The sequence below is a fragment of the Salmo salar genome, chromosome 12 (genome assembly GCF_965601325.2).
Source record: "Salmo salar chromosome 12, fSalSal1, whole genome shotgun sequence".
NCBI lineage: Eukaryota > Metazoa > Chordata > Actinopteri > Salmoniformes > Salmonidae > Salmo > Salmo salar.
In genome coordinates, this window is record NC_138302.1 from 21227501 (window position 1) to 21250000 (window position 22500).

At 44.7% G+C, this 22500-nt stretch overlaps 2 protein-coding genes across 2 annotated transcripts in view; one reads left to right on the forward strand and one right to left on the reverse strand.

The window, feature by feature from the left end:
* Positions 1-8157, forward strand: part of cyh2 (Cytohesin-2) — a 12445-nt gene extending 4288 nt beyond the window's left edge. Inside the window, 9 exon segments of the mRNA NM_001173751.1 lie at positions 1116-1234; positions 2285-2365; positions 2551-2663; positions 2996-3144; positions 3525-3636; positions 5335-5411; positions 5853-5924; positions 6191-6345; positions 7091-8157. Coding sequence (NP_001167222.1) covers positions 1116-1234; positions 2285-2365; positions 2551-2663; positions 2996-3144; positions 3525-3636; positions 5335-5411; positions 5853-5924; positions 6191-6345; positions 7091-7172 — 960 coding nt within the window. The 3' untranslated portion in view covers positions 7173-8157.
* Positions 8158-10839: 2682 nt separating this feature from the next.
* The window catches only part of LOC106564443 (protein FAM83F), an 11783-nt gene continuing 122 nt past the window's right edge, over positions 10840-22500 (reverse strand). Inside the window, exons 1-5 of the mRNA XM_045690996.2 lie at positions 21934-22500; positions 13068-13235; positions 12564-12685; positions 11611-12341; positions 10840-11446 (exon numbers count right to left, since the gene is read on the reverse strand). The exon at positions 21934-22500 is cut by the window's right edge and continues 122 nt beyond it. Coding sequence (XP_045546952.1) covers positions 11397-11446; positions 11611-12341; positions 12564-12685; positions 13068-13235; positions 21934-22404 — 1542 coding nt within the window. The 5' untranslated portion in view covers positions 22405-22500 and the 3' untranslated portion in view covers positions 10840-11396. The remainder of the gene's footprint in view (positions 11447-11610; positions 12342-12563; positions 12686-13067; positions 13236-21933) is intronic.

The window sequence follows — 22500 nt, forward strand, 5'->3', positions numbered from 1 at the left end:
AATAGCGATTTTTAAAAAACGGTGCCCTAATTCCGTCTCAAGCTTTTAGGAAGTCTAGTCAAACAGATGGAATCTATGAGACCATTCTGAAACAAGACAAATGACAGCATTTAACAACCAATCACAGATCGGAAGGCCAGTGTGTGTGTGTATATGTGTGTGTTACTCACTCTTATCACTGCAAAAGCTATTTAAAAGTGTTATATTTAAAGTGTTTTATAGTATCTGACTGACTGATTGTCTAAATCAAATCAAATCAAATGTATTTATAAAGCCCTTCTTACATCAGCTGATATCTCAAAGTGCTGTACAGAAACCCAGCCTAAAACCCCAAACAGCAAGCAATGCAGGTGGCTAGGAAAAACTCCCTAGAAAGGCCAAAACCTAGGAAGAAACCTAGAGAGGAACCAGGCTCTGAGGGATGGTCAGTCCTCTTCTGGCTGTGCCAGGTGGAGATTATAACAGAACATGCCCAAGATGTTCAAATGTTCATAAATGACCAGCATGGTCAAATAATAATAATCACAGTGGTTGTCGAGGGTGCAACAGGTCAGCACCTCAGGAGTAAATGTCAGTTGGCATTTCATAGCCGATCATTGAGAGTATCTCTACCGCTCTTGCTGTCTCTAGAGAGTTGAAAACAGCAGGTCTGGGACAGGTAGCATGTCCGGTGAACAGGTCAGGGTTCCATAGCCGCAGGCAGAACAGTTGAAACTGGAGCAGCAGCACGGCCAGGTGGACTGGGGACAGCAAGGAGTCATCATTCCAGGTAGTCCTGAGGCATGGTCCTAGGGCTCAGGTCCTCCGAGAGAGAGAAAGAAAGAGAGAAAGAAAATTAGAGAGAGCATACTTGAATTCACACAGGAAACCGGATAAGACAGGAGAAATACTCCAGATATAACAGACTGATCCTAGCCCCCCGACACATAAACTACTGCAGCATAAATACTAGAGGCTGAGACAGGAGGGGACAGGAGGGGAGACAGGAGGGGTCAGCAGACACTGTGGCCCCCTCCGATGATGCCCCCGGACATTGACTGGTTGATGTATTGGTTAATTGACTGGTTGATGTATTGGTTAATTGGTTAATTGATGTCTGTTTTACATCATTCTAGGGTATAAACTACCTGGTAGAGAACAAGCTTCTGGAGAGGAGCCCTCAGCCAATAGCAGAGTTCCTTTACAAGGAGGAGGGGCTCAATAAGACTGCCATTGGAGACTACCTGGGAGAGAGGTACAGTAGGGACATGGTTATGATGATGATGATGATGATGATGATGATGATGATGATGATGATGGTGGTGATGGTGATGATGGTGATGGTGGTAGTGATGATGATGATGGTGATGATGGTGGTTGTGGTAGTGATGGTGATGATGGTGGTGGTGATGATGATGATGATGGTGGTGGTGATGATGATGATGGTGGTGATGGTGATGATGGTGATGATGATGGTGGTGATGATGGTGGTGATGGTGATGATGGTGATGATGGTGGTGATGGTGATGATGGTGGTGGTGATGATGATGATGGTGGTGATGGTGATGATGGTGGTGATGATGGTGATGATGGTGATGATGGTGGTGGTGATGGTGGTGGTGATGATGATGATAGTGGTGGTGATGATGATGATGGTGGTGATGATGGTGGTGATGTGATGATGGTGATGATGGTGGTGATGATGGTGGTGATGGTGATGATGGTGGTGATGGTGGTGATGGTGATGATGGTGGTGGTGATGATGATGATGGTGGTGATGGTGATGATGGTGGTGATGATGGTGATGATGGTGATGATGGTGGTGGTGATGGTGGTGGTGATGATGATGATAGTGGTGGTGATGATGATGATGGTGGTGATGATGGTGGTGATGTGATGATGGTGATGATGGTGGTGATGATGGTGGTGATGGTGATGATGGTGGTGATGATGGTGGTGGTGATGATGATGATGATGGTGGTGGTGATGATGGTGGTGGTAATGGTGATGATGGTGGTGATGATGGTGGTGATGGTGATGATGATGATGGTGGTGATGGTGATGATGGTGATGATGATGGTGATGGTGGTGGTGATGGTGATGATGGTGGTGATGATGGTGATGATGGTGGTGATGATGATGGTGATGATGGTGGTGGTGATGAAGCAGCGATGGCTGAGGGGAGAGGATAAAGGGGGAGATATTCGAGGAGTTGGGAGATACTGAAGTCATATCAATAATAATATGATGATAGCTCTTGTAGTTAGTGTCTCTCCGTCTGCTCAGTCTGCTTGTGTCTTTACAGAGAAGACCTCCACCTCCAGACACTGAAAGCCTTTGTGGACCTCCATGAGTTCTCAGACCTCAACCTGGTACAGGCACTGAGGTAGGTTGACGGACTGTTCATCAACTAACCTTTCAATTCTCAGCTATGTTAAAATGACAGAATACATTTGGTCAAATAACTGTAGATGACTTGGGCTGAAGTTGTAGTCTGAAGGCAGAACACAGGAGCTCTGTGAGCCTGACTGGTCTGAACCCCCTGTCTGAATGTCTGTCTGTATGTTTCAGGCAGTTCCTGTGGAGTTTCCGTCTGCCCGGCGAGGCTCAGAAGATTGACCGCATGATGGAAACCTTCGCCACACGCTACTGTGACTGTAACGCTGAAGTCTTTCAGTCTACAGGTGTGTGTGTGTGTGTGTGTGTGTGTGTGTGTGTGTGTGTGTGTGTGTGTGTGTGTGTGTGTGTGTGTGTGTGTGTGTGTGTGTGTGTGTGTGTGTGGTGTAACCACGTGCTACTGTGACTGCAACACAGACATCTTTCAGTCTAGAGGTGTGTGTGTGTGTGTGTGTGTGTGTGTGTGTGTGTGTGTGTGTGTGTGTGTGTGTGTGTGTGTGTGTGTGTGTGTGTGTGTGTGTGTGTGTGTGTGTGTAGATGTACTGTATGTGTTCTCATTTCCCTGAAATAACAATATAAACTGTGTATAATGTCTACATTTCTCTGTGTGTTCCCTCAGACACCTGCTACATCCTGTCGTTTGCCATCATCATGTTGAATACCAGCCTCCACAACCCCAATGTGAAGGACAAGACCCCTCTAGAGAGATTCATCTCTATGAACAGAGGCATCAACAACGGAGGGGACCTGCCCAATGAGCTGCTCACGGTGAGACACAACAGCCAATCAGAGAGGCCACATAGGTCACATCATCAGGAAGTAGTAATTCATTGACCAATGAGATGTTCATGGCGTGACACAGCAGCCAATCAGAGAGGCCACATAGGTCACATGATCAGGAAGTAGTAGTTGGTTGACCAATGAGATGTGTATGGTGAGAAACACCAGCCATTCACAGTTTTCATATTGGTCACATGACCCTGAAGTATTGGGATCGGTCACTATCTAGCTATGGGGTTTGGTTTGTTTGGTTTGAATTCTACCTTGATAGCTGTGGAAAAATGTAGTTGCATAAAAACTAAACATATGTCAAACCAGGAAATGGCCCTTACCTCATCAGCTGGCTTCTCTGCTGTCTCCCTCTTCAGAAACTGTACGACAGCATCAGGAATGAGCCCTTTAAAATCCCAGAGGATGATGGGAACGACCTGACTCACACCTTCTTCAACCCCGACAGGGAGGGATGGCTCCTCAAACTAGGTGAGACACCCAACAACATGGTCATGATATCATTTAGCTGATATACTTCTTAAATACTGTTGCTCCTTGAGGAGCTCCGTCCTTCACAGATATCCAGAGATGTTATTAGCTGATATACTTCTTAAAACCTGTTGAGGACAGACGTTCCGCTAGCCTCGCCAAATATCCAATGGTAGAGAGTGGCGCGAAATACAAAAACCTTAAAAATGCTATAACTTCAATTTCTCAAACATATGACTATTTTACACCATTTGAAAGATAAGACTCTCGTTAATCCAACCACATTGTCCGATTTCAAAAAAGGCTTTACAGCGAAAGCAAAACATTAGATTATGTCAGGAGAGTACCCAGCCAAAAATAGTCACACAGCCATTTTCAAAGCAAGCATATATGTCACAAAAACCCAAACCACAGCTAAATGCAGCACTAACCTTTGATGATCTTCATCAGATGACACTCCTAGGACATTATGTTATACAATACATGCATGTTTTGTTCAATCAAGTTCATATTTATATCAAAAACCAGCTTTTTACATTAGCATGTGATGTTCTGAACTAGCATACCCACCGAAAACTTCCGGTGAATTTACTAAATTACTCATCATAAACGTTAACAAAATACATAACAATTATTTTAAGAATTATAGATACAGAACTCCTTTATGCAACCGCTATGTCAGATTTTAAAATGGCTTTTCGGCGAAAGCACATTTTGCAATATTCTGAGTACATAGCTCAGCCATCACAGGCTAGCTATTCAGACACCCGCCAACGTCGGGGCAACCTAAACTCAGAATTACTATTAGAAAAATTGGATTACCTTTGCTGTTCTTCGTCAGAATGCACTCCCATGACTTCTACTTCAACAACAAATGTTGTTTTGGTTCCAAATAATCCATAGTTATATCCAAATACCTCTGTTTTGTTCATGCGTTCAGGTCACTATCCAAAGGGTAACGCGCGAGCGCATTTCGTGACAGAAAATGTCAAAATATTCCATTACCGTACTTAGAAGCATGTCAAACGCTGTTTAAAATCAATTTTTATGCAATTTTTCCAGTCTCTCTGTCCCCAGGCAGACCACTTACAAACTCTGCTCCTGTTATCTGCCCAGAGACAGGAGACGTGTCATTCCGCTTTCTGAAGGCTTTAGAGAGCCAATGGAAGCCTTAGAAAGTGTCACATAACAGCTCAGATGCTGTAATTTCAATAGAGATGCAACAGAAGGACAACAAATTGTCAGACAGGCCACTTCCTGCATGGAATCTTCTCAGGGTTTTGACTGCCATATGAGTTCTGTTATACTCACAGACACCATTCAAACAGTTTTAGAAACTTTAGAGTGTTTTCTATCCAATTCTACTAATTATATGCATATTCTAGTTTCTGGGCAAGAGTGGTAACCAGATTAAATCGGGTACGTTTTTTATCCGGCCTGGAAAATACTGCCCCCTATCCACAACAGGTTTTTAAATACTGTTGCTCCTTGGGGAGCTCCGTCCTTCACAGATATCCAGAGATGTTATTAGCTGATTTACAACTCACACCTGGAACATTAAAAGCCAGCACCGACCCTTTCCTGTTCGATGCTGTAGTCTAGTGGATCAAAGCAACAGTAGGATGCCGTCTAGATAGTAAACAGACCAAAGCCGTAGCATATCTAGAGTATTTCAGATGTGTGTGTTTGGTTGGTCAGGAGGCAGAGTGAAGACGTGGAAGAGGAGATGGTTCATCCTGACTGACAACTGCCTCTACTATTTTGAGTACACCACTGTAAGTCTACTATTTTGAGTACACCACTGTAAGTCTACTATTTTGAGTACACCACTGTAAGTCTACTATTTTGTGTACACCACTGTAAGTCTACTATTTTGAGTACACCACTGTAAGTCTACTATTTTGAGTACACCACTGTAAGTCTCTCCTACCTGCCTACTCCTCTATGTCCATCCCTCTCTCCATCTCACTGACCCCTTTCAATACCTCTCCATTCCTCCTTTAAGTTCATCTACATCTCTCATCCCCTTCTCCTTCCTTCCTTTCTAACTTTCCTATTGCTTTTCATCACTCCATCTCTTCCCCGCTCAATGAAAACATTCCCTCTGCATCGGTTATATCCCTCCATACCTCTCCTTCCTTGGTCCCTCCCTCCATCCTCTACTGCAACTCCCTCCCTCTCTAACCTCCTTCCTCTAACCTCATCTCTCTCTACAGGACAAGGAGCCCAGAGGCATCATCCCTCTGGAGAACCTGTGTGTGAGAGAGGTGGTGTATGCACGCAAACCGGTAAGAATACAATACCCTTAGACACTCATCCTTCAGTGTGTGTGTGTGTGTGTGCGTGTGTATGTGTGTGTGTGTGTGTGTGTGTGTGTGTGTGTGTGTGTGTGTGTGTGTGTGTGTGTGTGTGTGTGTGCATGTGTGCGTGCATGAAAGAGAGAGAGTGAGAAAGAGAGAGTGAGAGAGGACCAGTAAGAATGCACAACTCATCCTTACTTATCCTTCCGTGTGATTGACTTGATTTCTCCTGTCTGTCTCTCTGTGTTCCTCAGTACTGTCTGGAGCTGTATAACCCCAACAGCAGGGGTCAGAAGATCAAGGCGTGTAAGACAGAGACAGACGGCAGAGTGGTGGAGGGGAAACACCAGTCGTACATGATCTGTGCTGCTACCGCTGAGGAACGAGACACATGGATAGAGAGCATCAGGTACGTAGAACGCCTGGAAGAATACACTGGTGAGAGGAGCTATAGGAGGACGAGCTCATTGTATTGGCTGGAATGGCATTGATGGAACGGAGTCAAACGTGTGGTTCCCATGTGTTTTGATGTGTTTGATACCGTTCAATGTATTCTATTCCAGTCTTTACAATGAGCCCATCCTCCTATTGCTCCTCCCAGTTCCACCACACACACACACACACACAGACACACACAGACACACAGACACACACAGACACAGACACACACACACACACACACACACACACACACACAGACACACACACACACACACACACACACACACACACACACACACACACACACACAGATAGAAAACACAGTGACTAGGGTCTGGCTTCAATGATGGACTCTTTTGGCAGAGAGAAACTATGTCACTGCCTACATCGATAAGAACATTTGAAAAACTCCTGGGACTCTCCCGACCAATCAGGAGGCAGACATGCCAGAATGTCGCGATTCAAAACCAAAGTTTGCAGGCAAAACCTTTCCAGTGGTTTTAGCAAAGGTAGTTTGCCACTTGCGAAATGCACTCATTATAAAGAACCTCTGTGGTCTCCATCTTGCCAGCTACTATTTAGTATTTGATTTAAGCGGTAGAGCAGTGACCTAGAGAGTAGTTCCTCTATGTTGCCTAGGTTGGGCGTTTAGAGGCTCCACACGCTCTCACAACACCATTAACAACCCAGCATCCTGTTATCTCACGTTACAGAGCCAGCATCACCAAGGACCCCTTCTATGACCTGGTGTCGGTGCGTAAGAAGAAGGTGATCAACCAGGCTCCCCAAGACTGAGACAGGACAGCACCCCCTGTGGATCAATCACAGTACTGCATCACAGAGGGAGATGGAACCCCTACAGCAAATAGTTCAATCAATAGACTTTGGTTCAGGTTCAGTGGAACTGACTAAGCATTGGGAACCTGGACACTTTGAGAATGAGGACTTTCTACCTTAAAAAGGAATTAGAAATGAACTTTTGTCATAATGAGAATTGAGGGATAATTTTTTGTTGTTGCAAGAAGAGTTTCTGAGAAGACTGCTGGGGGAAAGACTGATTTTGACTTTTATCTGGATTAAAAGGGTGGAACTGTGTACTGTCTGGAAGAGTGACTTCTCATTTTGAACCACGGCCGTGTCAAAGGACTTCCTTCTTATCCTGTGAGATGAAATACTGTCATTGTCAACAGCTGTCAACGTGACCTGTACATACTGTTTGTTGATAAGGTGACAGAAGCGAAGCCAAGAGAGCGGTTTCTCATGTGTACATACCGCAGATAGATACGACCTCAAGCATGGCTGATTCCACCTACTGTCCTTGTATGACTCGTTGATTGTGTCCCAAATGGTGCCCTATTCTCTATACAGTGCACTACTTTCCACCAGAGCCTTACGGACCCTGGTCAAAAGTGGTGCACTAAATAGGGAATAGGGTACCATTTCAGATACAGATCTTGTCTGCTGTTATAAGACCTCTGTGTCTTTGGTTTATCATACCTGTTCTATGTACTGGATGTACATCATGATAATAGATACCACCTCCAACGTTGCTGGCTTCACCAACTGTACTAGGGTGGCAGGTAGCCTAGTGGTTAAGAGTATTGGGCCACGAGGCTGCTGGTTCGAATCACCGAGCCCCCTAGGTGAAAATCTGTTGATGTGCCCTTGAGCAAGACGCTTGACCCATAATACTCCTGTAAATTACTCTGGATAAGGGTGTCTGTTAAATGACTGAAATGTATTTGCCTCTGTATGCTAATACTGTAGAGAGGATCTATGAGTCGCCTGGTTATTGTATCTGTTCTGTCCGCTATGTCTATAGATGAGACTGTATTGGTTAGAGAGAGAAACCATCACATCTCACCAGGAAGTCAACACAGTATTTATATCACAGAGGTGAATAGAGATAGCATGCAAACACACAAAGAACTCTTCTGTCACCGTCATGTCATACAAGCACCAAACACACACAGAACCTTGGAGTACATATACAGAACCTGGGAGTTCATATACAGAACCTGGGAGTTCATATACAGAACCTGGGAGTTCATATACAGAACCTGGGAGTACATATACAGAACCTGGGAGTTCATATACAGAACCTGGGAGTTCATATACAGAACCTGGGAGTACATATACAGAACCTGGGAGTTCATATACAGAACCTGGGAGTTCATATACAGAACCTGGGAGTACATATACAGAACCTGGGAGTTCATATACAGAACCTGGGAGTACATATACAGAACCTGGGAGTACATATACAGAACCTGGAAGTTCATATACAGAACCTGGGAGTTCATATACAGAACCTGGGAGTTCATATACAGAACCTGGGAGTACATATACAGAACCTGGGAGTACATATACAGTATCTGGGAGTACATATACAGAACCTGGGAGTACATATACAGAACCTGGGAGTACATATACAGTATCTGGGAGTACATATACAGAACCTGGGAGTTCATATACAGAATGATTGTCTCTACCATGTTCTTCTATTCATGTTTATTTTTTATCTTGTTCTTTAATTGTTCAGTTGATTATTTAATATGTTGCACACAAAGGCCATTGTGAACATGCCAGATTACTGGGTGGTAGTTGCCTGTAAGCACAGATCTAGGATCAGCTCCCTCTCTCCCAGTCCTATTCTCAACCATGAGAGTTAATGTTAAACTGACCTTAGATCAGTGGTCAGGTGCAAATCCACCAGTGGGGGTGAGAGCAGTAAGTCCTGTTTTCAGTCAGAAGGAAAGGGACACCTGCATGTTCCAGTTGAACACACACACACACACACACACACACACACACACACACACACACACACACACACACACACACACACACACACACACACACACACACACACACACACACACACACACACACACACACACACACAAACACAGGTTCCTCTATCTCTCACTTCCTCTTACTGTTTGTTGTGTGTGTGTGTGTGTGTGTGTGTGTGTGTGTGTGTGTGTGTGTGTGTGTGTGTGTGTGTGTGTGTGTGTGTGTGTGTGTGTGTGTGTGTGTGTGTGTGTGTGTGTGTGGACGTGTTTAACTATTCTTGAATAGTAAAGAAACAAAAATTTGACCAATTGGGGACATTTTGTTCATCCCCACGAGGTCAAATGCTATTTCTAGGGGGTTTAGGGTTAAGGTTAGAATTAGTGTTAGGGTTAGAACTAGGTTAAAGGTTAGGGTTAGGAGCTAGGGTTAGTTTTAGGGTTAAGGAAAGGGTTAGGTTCAGGGTTAAGGTTAGGTTTTTGGGTTAAGGTTAGGGTTAAGGTTAGGGTAAGAGTACGGGTTAGGAGTTAGGGAAAATAGGATTTTGAATGGGACTGAATTGTGTGTCCCCACAAGGTTAGCTGTACAAGACTGTGCGTGTGTTTGTGTTTGTGTGTGTGTGTGTGTGTGTGCGTCCAACACTGATCTCTATAGAGAAGTGACACCTGCTGGTGGTGTTGGGAACAACACACTAGACAAAAGGACCATCTCTCATCTCCTCATCTGACAAAACTAACAGTGGTACAACCCAAACCTTATCTGTTTCTAATGGACAAAACCTATTGTCTCATACCATTATGGTTTTGTCTTGTATTGAGAAAACTTAACACAAACTGAGTCTGTAGCAATAGCATAGCCTGGGTATAGCAAGCTATTATCTTCTGATTATTACAGGTCTACATTAATGAGTCATAGGCTAATAACTGCTATGGAAAAACATTCCTACAGGTGTTTAAAGCCTCAGTGGTGTTTCTAAAGCTCCGGGGTGAAGTTTCTCCACGGTGCAGATCTAGGATCAGCTTCCCCTCCCCCAATCCTAACCTTAACCATTAGTGGCTGGGAAATGCCAAACTGATCTCAGATCAGTGTTTATGGTGAATTGGGCCAGTGTTGAGCGAACAGTGGTCTTTAGTCATCAACACCTCTCATCGCCTTCCTGTGTGCCTCTGTACTTCCTGTTTCAGTGTTGCGCCACACACACATCGGTCCTCCCTTGCATCAGTTCCCCTCACGCCTGTGGTTCCTCTCTGTGGTTAGAGCTGTAGCAAACACCCAGAGAGGAGGGAGTGATGGGATGGGAGTGTGTTTGAGAGAGAGAGAGAGAGAGAGAGAGAGAGAGAGAGAGAGAGGCTTATAACTGTGCAAACACCCAGAGAGAGGGGGAGAGGGTGGAGGACAGAGAGAGATGGGGAGGTGACAATGCTTGGTCACATCAGCAACACAGTGCTAAAATAGTCCACCAACCACACACACGTCAGAGCATCAGAACACGTGTTACAGCTATTGAATCTATTCTGCTCAGTCAGGTCTACAGCCACTAGATGGCAGACCAGAATCATCACTGTCTACAGTGCCTTCACTGAAGACAAAGGCATGACCACAGAAACCTTAAACATCATCACACATAACTACCACTGGTGAATCAGGCCACAAATGTTACACGACTAGAAAACTCCGATTTTTTTTAAATTTTTTTATATATACTGAATAAACACACTCAAATATCCATTCAAATCCATTCCACCATCCACTTATCATTGACATACGTTGGTCACAGCATGAAACACACACCTAAAAGTCCCATTAATGACATACAAGACTTCACAAGGCAACATGACATTGATCTTTACATGGTATAATAAGCATCACAGACTTGGTGCTCAGTGACAGCGCTTCTTCAACCTGGAATCCATAGTGATGAAACCGCCACGTCCACTTACAATATTACCACAACAAAGACGTTACTTCAAAAATGGATGCTCTTTTCCTCAAAAGAAAAACAACAACTAATGTGCCTGGGGTCGGCCAGTGGCGCTGTTCCACCTATCGCGGATCTCAGCTTTAAGGCACAGGAAGGCTCTGTTTGTCCATAGAATATCTCTGTACAGAGCAAGTAGAATTGACACATTATAATAATTATTGCACCAGATCCCAAAGGTATTATGGAAGCCCACAGAGAACCAGTTGAGTGGGGTGGTTTGATTCCGGATTGACTCAGGTTTTGAATCAGGATGGACTACATTTGTTCTTTGTTGATGGCCTACGGCTCTTCACGCCTGCAAGAAAGAAAGGAAGAAAGAAAGAAAAGTGCAATGGTTAAATGACTTGAGAGAGAGAGATAAACAGAGAAATACAGGTATTGACATAACGACGAGAGAGGGAGAAGGAGGGAGAGAGAATCAAACTGAGCTAAAATAATGAGACAAGAAAAACAACTTACTGTCATTGTCTTGTGTGTTGACAGTCTGTTGAGAAGCACTCTTCAGGCTCATTTTAGACTTCTTGCTCTTCATTGGTTGTTTCACCATAACTTCAAGGTTATTCATCTCCTCCATACTATTGGTTCCCAACGATGTGGGGGAGGAGATTGGACTGGTTGCCGGGCTATCACCCCCGGTGACCACGCTCTGATTGGCTGTCGATTTCCCCTTGAAGAATTTCTTAAAAGAAGAGCGGGATTTCTTCTCCAAAATGCTGTTGTTTTTTTTCACCCCTACCTTCCCGTCGTCGGGTGGTAGCGGGGTGAGTTGATCCAACCACTCGCTGTTCACCTGCATTAGTCCCTCAGGACCCGCAGTTATAGCCGTCTTTTCTATGCCTGGTAGATCCTGCAAGGACCCCATCAGTCCAGGAACACTATTCCCGTACACCAAAGAGTATTTGGGGTTGTAGTATTTATGTGCAGGCACCTGGAGATCACCTCTACGCGAGTGGCCTAGACTAACCTGGAATCTGGATGTGGCGGCCCGTATCTGGGGTTTTACGGGCTCCACTTTGAGCCGCGCGGCGGCGGCCATTTTGGGAGGTGGGCTGAGGTTGAACTCCTTGTAGAGGTCCAGTTTTTCGGAGACGGCGTAGAGCTCGCAGAAGTCGCGGTCGAAGAAGTCGACCACCTGGCCAGTCATGACCGTGATCATGTTGCGGTCCATCCGAGACGAACTCCATGAGAAGCTAGAGGAGAAGAAGATCACAGGAACGATGTTTAGGTCTTCAATAAAAACACAGTGAAACACACACAGCAAGAGAAGCTAGGAGAGAAAGAACAGATATATGTTATGTCTTGGAAATAAACACAGTAACACACACGAGACAACGACAGAGAGAGAGAGAGAGAGAGAGAGAGAGAGAGAGAGAGAGAGAGAGAGAGAGATTGAGTGAGCTACTTTCTCTCACCTGTAGGAGCCGAACATGACTTTGTCCCCATCCACCAGCATGTATTTACTACACAAAGAACCAAGGAGTCTACCGAAGGACAGACCCAACCCTGTACCCTGAACTGTACGAGTCCTGATGTTCTGAAAGATACAACACACACAGTTATATAAAAGGGTTAGGGTTATGGTAACTTGACACAGTCATAAACAAAATGCACGCAGACGAGCAAGATTCTGCATACACACAGAATGCCATCAAGTCATCGGTGTTAAACCTCCCATATCCAAACTACCATCTGTGCATATAAACATAGAAATCTGTTGAATTTAAGATGCCAAAAATCATTTGACATGTCATTTATTTAGCAGACGCTCTTATCCAAAGCGACTTACAGTTTTTCCTTACTGGTCCCCCAGGCATGTCACATGATCACACATGACACAGGGCCCTTGTACAACACATAAGTGAGTAGCCCAAAGCCTTCAATGCTCCTCTGCTTCAGTATGAGGGACCGTCTCTTACCCGCAGGTGCTGAGCTCCGACCTGCAGCCTGCAGCACATATCCAGGAAGTGTGGAACCCCGCTGACATCCAATAGGATGTAGACGGCCACGGAGCGCCGCGACGCTGCGTCCAGCAGGTCCTGCAGTATCTGGATGTCTGTCAGCAGGTCCATGACTATAGCTAACACCTGAAAGATACAAAGACAATCAAACTTTATTTAAAAATGTAATACAATCAAACTTTATTTAAACACACATGGAGGCAGGGGTAATCAAATACAATCAAACTTTATTTAAACACCTGGAGGGAGAAACACAGCAAATACATTCAAATCAAACTATATATAATGGTCAACAACTAAATTAAAAAAAACATAGAATTTACACAATGTATTTGAAATATAGCTAGAGCAATACATGGAAATAAAGAGGGATTAAGAACAATAGTAGTGAATCATATCACTTGAAAGTCAATAAAACAATGAAAAACCTCCGTGACGAAAGACCATAGAACAATCACTGACTGTTGGGCTGAAAGCACAAGCTGGGCCTACAGAAAACCCGTAGGCTTACACTAAACCCGTAGGCTTACAGAAAACCCGTAGGCTTACACTAAACCCGTAGGCTTACAGAAAACCCGTAGGCTTACACTAAACCCGATGGCTTACACTAAACCCATAGGCTTACACTAAACCCGGGGTGTTATAAAGGCTTATAAACAGTGACATCTTGGCGGTGTAGAGACATTTTTCATATTTTTAAACTGATTCCTGAAATTCTGCACATTTTACAACTGAGCTGAGAGACAATGTTGCAGTTTTAAATCTAGTTTCCTGCTGTTCTAGGCATTTTGCCATGGCTAAGGATGTGTTCTTTTTCTCCAACATCATAACTAAATAAATACTGCTAAATTCATTGTTTTGGGAACTTTTAACTTTCTCCCTGAGCTTTAATATTGGTGATTGTTAGTTCTCAGAGATTATACTATAAAAAAATATATATGTCCATTATCTTTAGATACTTTATCAGATACTTTATATCTGGTTTAAGGGGTTTACATTTTCACTGAAAGTGTTTTTTCATCCCTAGAAATTATACATCTTTTTTGGATATATATATATACACTGCTCAAAAAAATAAAGGGAACACTTAAACAACACAATGTAACTCCAAGTCAATCACACTTCTGTGAAATCAAACTGTCCACTTAGGAAGCAACACTGATTGACAATAAATTTCACATGCTGTTGTGCAAATGGAATAGACAACAGGTGGAAATTATAGGCAATTAGCAAGACACCCCCAATAAAGGAGTGGTTCTGCAGGTGGGGAACACAGACCACTTCTCAGTTCCTATGCTTCCTGGCTGATGTTTTGGTCACTTTTGAATGCTGCCGGTGCTTTCACTCTAGTGGTAGCATGAGACGGAGTCTACAACCCACACAAGTGGCTCAGGTAGTGCAGCTCATCCAGGATGGCACATCAATGCGAGCTGTGGCAAGAAGGTTTGCTGTGTCTGTCAGCGTAGTGTCCAGAGCATGGAGGCGCTACCAGGAGACAGGCCAGTACATCAGGAGACGTGGAGGAGGCCGTAGGAGGGCAACAACCCAGCAGCAGGACCGCTACCTCTGCCTTTGTGCAAGGAGGAGCAGGAGAAGCACTGCCAGAGCCCTGCAAAATGACCTCCAGCAGGCCACAAATGTGCATGTGTCTGCTCAAACGGTCAGAAACAGACTCCATGAGGGTGGTATGAGGGCCCGACGTCCACAGGTGGGGGTTGCGCTTACAGCCCAACACTGTGCAGGACGTTTGGCATTTGCCAGAGAACACCAAGATTGGCAAATCCGCCACTGGCGCCCTGTGCTCTTCACAAATGAAAGCAGGTTCACACTGAGCACGTGACAGACGTGACAGAGTCTGGAGACGCCGTGGAGAACGTTCTGCTGCCTGCAACATCCTCCAGCATGACCGGTTTGGCGGTGGGTCAGTCATGGTGTGGGGTGGCATTTCTTTGGGGGGCCGCACAGCCCTCCATGTGCTCGCCAGAGGTAGCCTGACTGCCATTAGGTACCGAGATGAGATCCTCAGACCCCTTGTGAGACCATATGCTGGTGCGGTTGGCCCTGGGTTCCTCCTAATGCAAGACAATGCTAGACCTCATGTGGCTGGAGTGTGCCAGCAGTTCCTGCAAGAGGAAGGCATTGATGCTATGGACTGGCCCGCCCGTTCCCCAGACCTGAATCCAGTTGAGCACATCTGGGACATCATGTCTCGCTCCATCCACCAACGCCACGTTGCACCACAGACTGTCCAGGAGTTGGCGGATGCTTTAGTCCAGGTCTGGGAGGAGATCCCTCAGGAGACCATCCGCCACCTCATCAGGAGCATGCCCAGGCATTGTAGGGAGGTCATACAGGCACGTGGAGGCCACACACACTACTGAGCCTCATTTTTACTTGTTTTAAGGACATTACATCAAAGTTGGATCAGCCTGTAGTGTGGTTTTCCACTTTAATTTTGAGTCCAGACCTCCATGGGTTGATAAATTGGATTTCCATTGATTATTTTTGTGTGATTTTGTTGTCAGCACATTCAACTATGTAAAGAAAAAAGTATTTAATAAGATTATTTCTTTCATTCAGATCTAGGATGTGTTGTTTAAGTGTTCCCTTTATTATTTTGAGCAGTATATATATATGTTCATCCCCTATTTGTTTTTTTTTATTTTTACATGGTTTGGACATAGGGGCCTGAAAACACACTTAGTCAGCCTGCCTACGTATTTCAATGGAAGAAAAATCCCTGTAGCTGCCCCAACACGTCTCCTAGTTTCCCCGAAGCTGCCAGGCTGGCAGAGACAAAGCAGGCAGAGACAAAGCAGAGACAGAGACAGGTATGTGGGGAGCGGTGTAACACAACATAAAACACCTGAGGAAGGAACTAGAAAGTGGAATCTCAGCTATTATCTTTCCCCAGAACTGGTTCTGTTCTGCTTAGCTTTTACTTTCTGTTTGATATGGGGAATTATTTAAAAAGTAGGAATTTCCATGGACCCAGAACTCTCTGGAGTAGGATGAGACCGATACATTGACTTGAATGTGTCCACAACATAACACTGCCTTTTCAGTCTGCATCACAAGAAGGAGTGGACCTTTTTATAGTGCTTGAGATAAAGGAATTCCTTGTACACAAAACAATATGGGCATAATAAACTCTATTGGGAGTAAGATAAGAAAGATACATTCACTTACAGCGACAGAATGTGAAGCTAAAGCCGTGTTCACACTACAGGCCTTAATGCTCAAATCAGTTTTGTTTTTTTAAATCAGTTTTGGAATACTGACTGTCCAAACAGCAAGTTACAAGTCACCAGATCAGATTTGTGTGTGTTCAGACAGCAGTCATTTCCTGACATGGCTATGCTAGTTGTCATAGTAATGACTGGTGTATGCACAGTGGTGTAGGTTGATTGGTGGTGGCTCTCATGCTTCCTATTAATCCGAAGTTATGTAGCAGGCCCAGGTGACAATAATGCCTGCCATGGATGTTTCCCTGTTGCTTTGAATGTTCTATCATAGTGTTTGAACACTTTTTTATTCATTTTTTAACCCTCAAAGTACACGATGATCCAACTTTCGAAGCAAGTCCTTTTTAAAATGGCCTACCAAGGTGGTTTGAAACGTGGCTTGAAATATCCGATTCCATGTGGCCTTTGGCTGTTCAGACCGCATGAAAAATAACAGATTTGAATCGGATATGCAAAAAAATAGGATTTGAGTCACTTCAAAATGCCAATGTGAACAAGGCTTAACTAGCATGCCTACAAAAGCTGTATTCTTGAGATGACCTCAGTAATGGGAAAGGGTGGAGGAGGAAAACGTTTCACATGAATGTTCTCATTCAGACAAGGAAAAGGCTGTATGCTGACATCACATTCTCCAGAGGAAACATGCTGAGTGAAGGGTTCTCTGTTGTAACAACAGGGTCTGTGTTGTGTTCACAAAGCCTCGTACAGTAGGACTGCTGATCAGTTTGGCCTTTTAGATCATAATGAATAAGACTACATGGACCGGGGAGACCTGATCCTAGATCAGCACTCCTACTCTAACCCATACACTTTATGAGTACGGGCAAAGAGAAACAACAAGTTACAGTATGAAATAATTCAAGTTAAAACCTACACCACAATGTCTTCCATCTAACAGTAGCCGCAAAAAAAATCCAGTCATTGTTAATGCCATCCATGTAAATGTTGTGATGTGGATTACACAGTAATCTATTCTACTGTATGTAGATGAAGACAACCACAGTATGCTAAGCTAAACACACCACACCTGATTATGTAGGTCCCTGTATCACTACTGTGTGTGTGTGGACCTGTTTAACTATACATGTGGGGACCAGAAGTCCCCACAAGAATAGTAAACAAACAAAAATGTGACCAACTGGGGACATTTTGTTAGTCCCCATGAGGTCAAATGCTATTTCTAGGGGGTTTGGGGTTAAGGTTAGAATTAGTGTTAGGGTTAGAATTAGGTTAAGGGTTAGGGTTAGGAGCTAGGGTTAGGTTAAGGTCAGGTTTTCGGTTAGGGTAAGAGTATGGGTTAGGGTTAGGTTTAGGGGAGAGGGGGAAAATATGATTTTGAATGGGACTGAATTGTGTGTCCCCACAAGGTTAGCTGTACAAGACTGTGAGTTTGTGGAAAAGGAGGCCTGAACAGGCCCCCATTAACATTGACGGGGCTGTAGTGGAGCGGGTCGAGAGTTTCAAGTTCCTTGGTGTCCACATCACCAGCGAACGATCATGGTCCAAACACACCAAGACAGTCGTGAAGAGGGCACGACAAAACCTTTTCCCCCTCAGGAGACTGAAAAGATTTGGCATGGGTCCCCAGATCCTCAAAAGGTTCTACAGCTGCACCATCGAGAGCATCCTGGCCGGTTGCATCACTGCATGGTATGGCAACTGCTCGGCATCTGACCGTAAGGCACTACAAAGGATAGTGAGTACGGCCAAGTATATCACTGGGGCAAAGCTTCCTGACATCCAGGACCTCCATACCAGACCAAAAAATTGGCAAAGGCTCCAATCACCCAAGTCATAGACTGTTCTCTCTGCTACCGCACAGGAAGCGGTACGGGAGCGCCAAGTATAGGACCAAAAGGCTCCTTAACAGCTTCTACCCCAAGACATAAGACTGCTGAACAATTAATCAAATGGCCACCCAGACTATTTACATTGACCCCTTGTTATTGTTATGTCATTTTCTTGTGTTCTTTATTTTATTTATTTTTTAAACTTTTTTATTTTCTTAACTCTATTTCTCTAACTGCATTGTTGGTTAAGGGCTTGTCAGTAAGCATTTCACAGTAAGGTCTACACCGGCTGTACTCGGCGCATGTGACAAACTACACTGCTCAAAAAAATAAAGGGAACACTTAAACAACACAATGTAACTCCAAGTCAATCACACTTTTGTGAAATCAAACTGTCCACTTAAGAAGCAACACTGATTGACAATACATTTCACATGCTGTCGTGCAAATGGAATAGACAACAGGTGGAAATTATAGGCAATTAGCAAGACACCCCCAATAAAGGAGTGGTTCTGCAGGTGGTAACCACAGACCACTTCTCAGTTCCTATGCTTCCTGGCTGATGTTTTGGTCACTTTTGAATGCTGCCGGTGCTTTCACTCTAGTGGTAGCATGAGACGGAGTCTACAACCCACACAAGTGGCTCAGGTAGTGCAGCTCATCCAGGATGGCACATCAATGCGAGCTGTGGCAAGAAGGTTTGCTGTGTCTGTCAGCGTAGTGTCCAGAGCATGGAGGCGCTACCAGGAGACAGGCCAGTACATCAGGAGACGTGGAGGAGGCCGTAGGAGGGCAACAACCCAGCAGCAGGACCGCTACCTCCGCCTTTGTGCAAGGAGGAGCAGGAGAAGCACTGCCAGAGCCCTGCAAAATGACCTCCAGCAGGCCACAAATGTGCATGTGTCTGCTCAAACGGTCAGAAACAGACTCCATGAGGGTGGTATGAGGGCCCGATGTCCACAGGTGGGGGTTGTGCTTACAGCCCAACACCGTGCAGGATGTTTGGCATTTGCCAGAGAACACCAAGATTGGAAAATCCGCCACTGGCGCCCTGTGCTCTTCACAAATGAAAGCAGGTTCACACTGAGCACGTGACAGACGTGACAGAGTCTGGAGACGCCGTGGAGAACGTTCTGCTGCCTGCAACATCCTCCAGCATGACCGGTTTGGCGGTGGGTCAGTCATGGTGTGGGGTGGCATTTCTTTGGGGGGCCGCACAGCCCTCCATGTGCTCGCCAGAGGTAGCCTGACTGCCATTAGGTACTGAGATGAGATCTTCAGACCCCTTGTGAGACCATATGCTGGTGTGGTTGGCCCTGGGTTCCTCCTAATGCAAGACAATGCTAGACCTCGTGTGGCTGGAGTGTTTCAGCAGTTCCTGCAAGAGGATGGCATTGATGCTATGGACTGGCCCGCCCGTTCCCCAGACCTGAATCCAATTGAGCACATCTGGGACATCATGTCTCGCTCCATCCACCAACGCCACGTTGCACCACAGACTGTCCAGGAGTTGGCGGATGCTTTAGTCCAGGTCTGGGAGGAGATCCCTCAGGAGACCATCCGCCACCTCATCAGGAGCATGCCCAGGCGTTGTAGGGAGGTCATACAGGCACGTGGAGGCCACACACACTACTGAGCCTCATTTTGACTTGTTTTAAGGACATTACATCAAAGTTGGATCAGCCTGTAGTGTGGTTTTCCACTTTAATTTTGAGTGTGACTCCAAATCCAGACCTCCATGGGTTGATAAATTGGATTTCCATTGATTATTTTTGTGTGATTTTGTTGTCAGCACATTCAACTATGTAAAGAAAAAAGTATTTAATAAGATTATTTATTTCATTCAGATCTAGGATGTGTTGTTTAAGTGTTCCCTTTATTTTTTTGAGCAGTATATTTGATTTGATGTGTGGGTGGTGTGTACTTGCAACCACATTCTCTCCATTTCCCATAACATGAAACAAACTGGTTCACAGCATCAGTCTGCGGTGTTCCATGTTTGGCATACACCCACACCTGACAAATGACTTTCATATTTTCTCATTCACTCACTTGACAGGTAGGTTAACTACAAGTAGGGTGAAGTTGCCCCTAGGTGCTGATCTTGGGTCAGTTTTAAATGTCTCCCACTAATGGTTAAGGTTGGGATCGGGGGAGGGGAAGCTGATCCTAGATCTGTACCTAGAGGAAACTTCAGCCCAGAGTGGTGAACTACCCAGGGGGAATCCCCTGTAGGTATAGATAGACAGTGTATGCACATTTACATGACATTGTAGGCTACCTGCCGCCCTGTGAACTCACATTAACACTGTCATATATGTAACATACTGTATATGACATAGGCCCAGGTTTAACATATCATCAACTATCATCATACTTCTGTAACAATATACAGTAGTGACACAATCATTTTTTACCTGTTTAATTGAACCTTTATTTAACTAGGCAAGTCAGTTAAGAACAAATTCTTATTTACAATGACGGCCAAAACCAGACCGGACCAAGACAGCGATGTGATTGTGTTCTTCTAAGACCTAGTTTTATAAACGGAGGAAATGTGTCATGGACTGACTGCCTGACTAACTGACTGACTGACTTGCTGATTGGGTGGCTCTGACTGGATGACTCACTGGCTGACTGGTTGACTGACTGGGTCAAGATGGGTGGGTCCAAAATGACTTAAATAAACGTCGCTAAAGGCAACTCAAATACCTTTATCTCTCCAGTGTTGTTTTAATGTGAGGTTGTACGCATCCAAAAATGGTGGAAAGTACAGACAATGTGTGTGCGTGTGTGTCTTTGTATATGTGTTCTTTGAATAGCCTAATCATGAAAGCTAGCCTAACTTTATTTGACATGACAGAATGTTTCCTGTGTAATAGGGAAATCAGCTGTTCGTTCAATGAGGGCATTCAACAATGATATGTCATCCGACAGGATTCACGGCCCGTGGATGACCTCCCAAGTTTACTGGAAATCATAATAATAACAAAAAAAGAAAAAAAGGTTCATTGTTGGACGTAAATGACTGTAAAAACACCAGGAAATCAGCGCCAAGTGATTTTAATTTAAGAAATATGTTCCCAAGAATTCCCAAGCATAACAGAGAGACACGTGGTCGTATATAAACTTAAGCAAGGTTTGAAATAATTATGTTTTAGTCAAAAATGATATCTGTTTGGGCTTCTTGCATCAATTTGCAGTCTACAAATTATTTGTAATTATGTTCAGGCCTCTCGACAATCCTCTCAACAAAAGATATCGTCCCGCGGTTGAATCTAGTTGATGATCACTGCTCTACGAGTTTAAACACTCACTTCCATAGGCCCCTGCTGACGCTGACACACACACACACACACACACACACACACACACACACACACACACACACACACACACACACACACACACACACACACACACACACACACACACACACACACACACACACACACACACACACACACTTTATTTCTCACTCCGCTGAGACACGCCTCTAATAATCAGTCCTTTATTCGGGAAATCCATTCATTATCTCTATCCAATCACCGCCTCTCCCCTAACCCCCCCTGACGCATTTTAAGTTCTCGGATAAATTACTATAAAGATTACTTTCCCATGAAAAAAATGGCTTCATGAGTTAGATTCCTAACTCACATTTGAGATACATAGGCCAGGGCTATCACTATCCCAATAATAAACCAATACAACACAGTCATTAGTCCTGCATTATTCAGCTCATCCTGATGTTATTACATCATTACAGAACAGTATATACCCACAGTTCACCTTGGTAGCTTCTTGGATCAGCCTACGAATGACCTCCTTGATGTGCGGTCCGTTCTCTTTTGGCGGGTGCGTGTGAACTGCCACGCGTGTGACCCCCTTGAACAAACCCCCGTTGGGCCAACCGAGATCCAACGGCGGCACCTCTGTATCCGACATCTGCGGCCAGTACGTCGAATGGTGCCCCGAGTCCGCTTTGGAATCGTCGGGTTTCGCCTTTAATTCTCCGGACTTCTCTTCATCTTCAGTGTCATATTCTTTGAAAGTGTTCCTTATGGTTTTAATATCACGAGCCGAGAGAAAGTCTTTCACTTTGTCCTCTTTCAGTCGCATTTTGAACGCGCCGTCACCGTTTTTGAGCAGTTGTTCAACCGCCGCGCGTTGTTCTTCGCTGTAGTAAAACTCCGGTTTGGACTCCGGGACGTTCTCTTTGATGTGGCCGTCCTCCATGCATGTTAGCTGGGACTCGGCCATGGCTGGACACCGCTGTGTCACCGCTGGACTGAAGCCTATGGGTAAAGTCGCACAACCGCTACCGTGTGATTTGAAAAGGATCCGGAAGATACACGG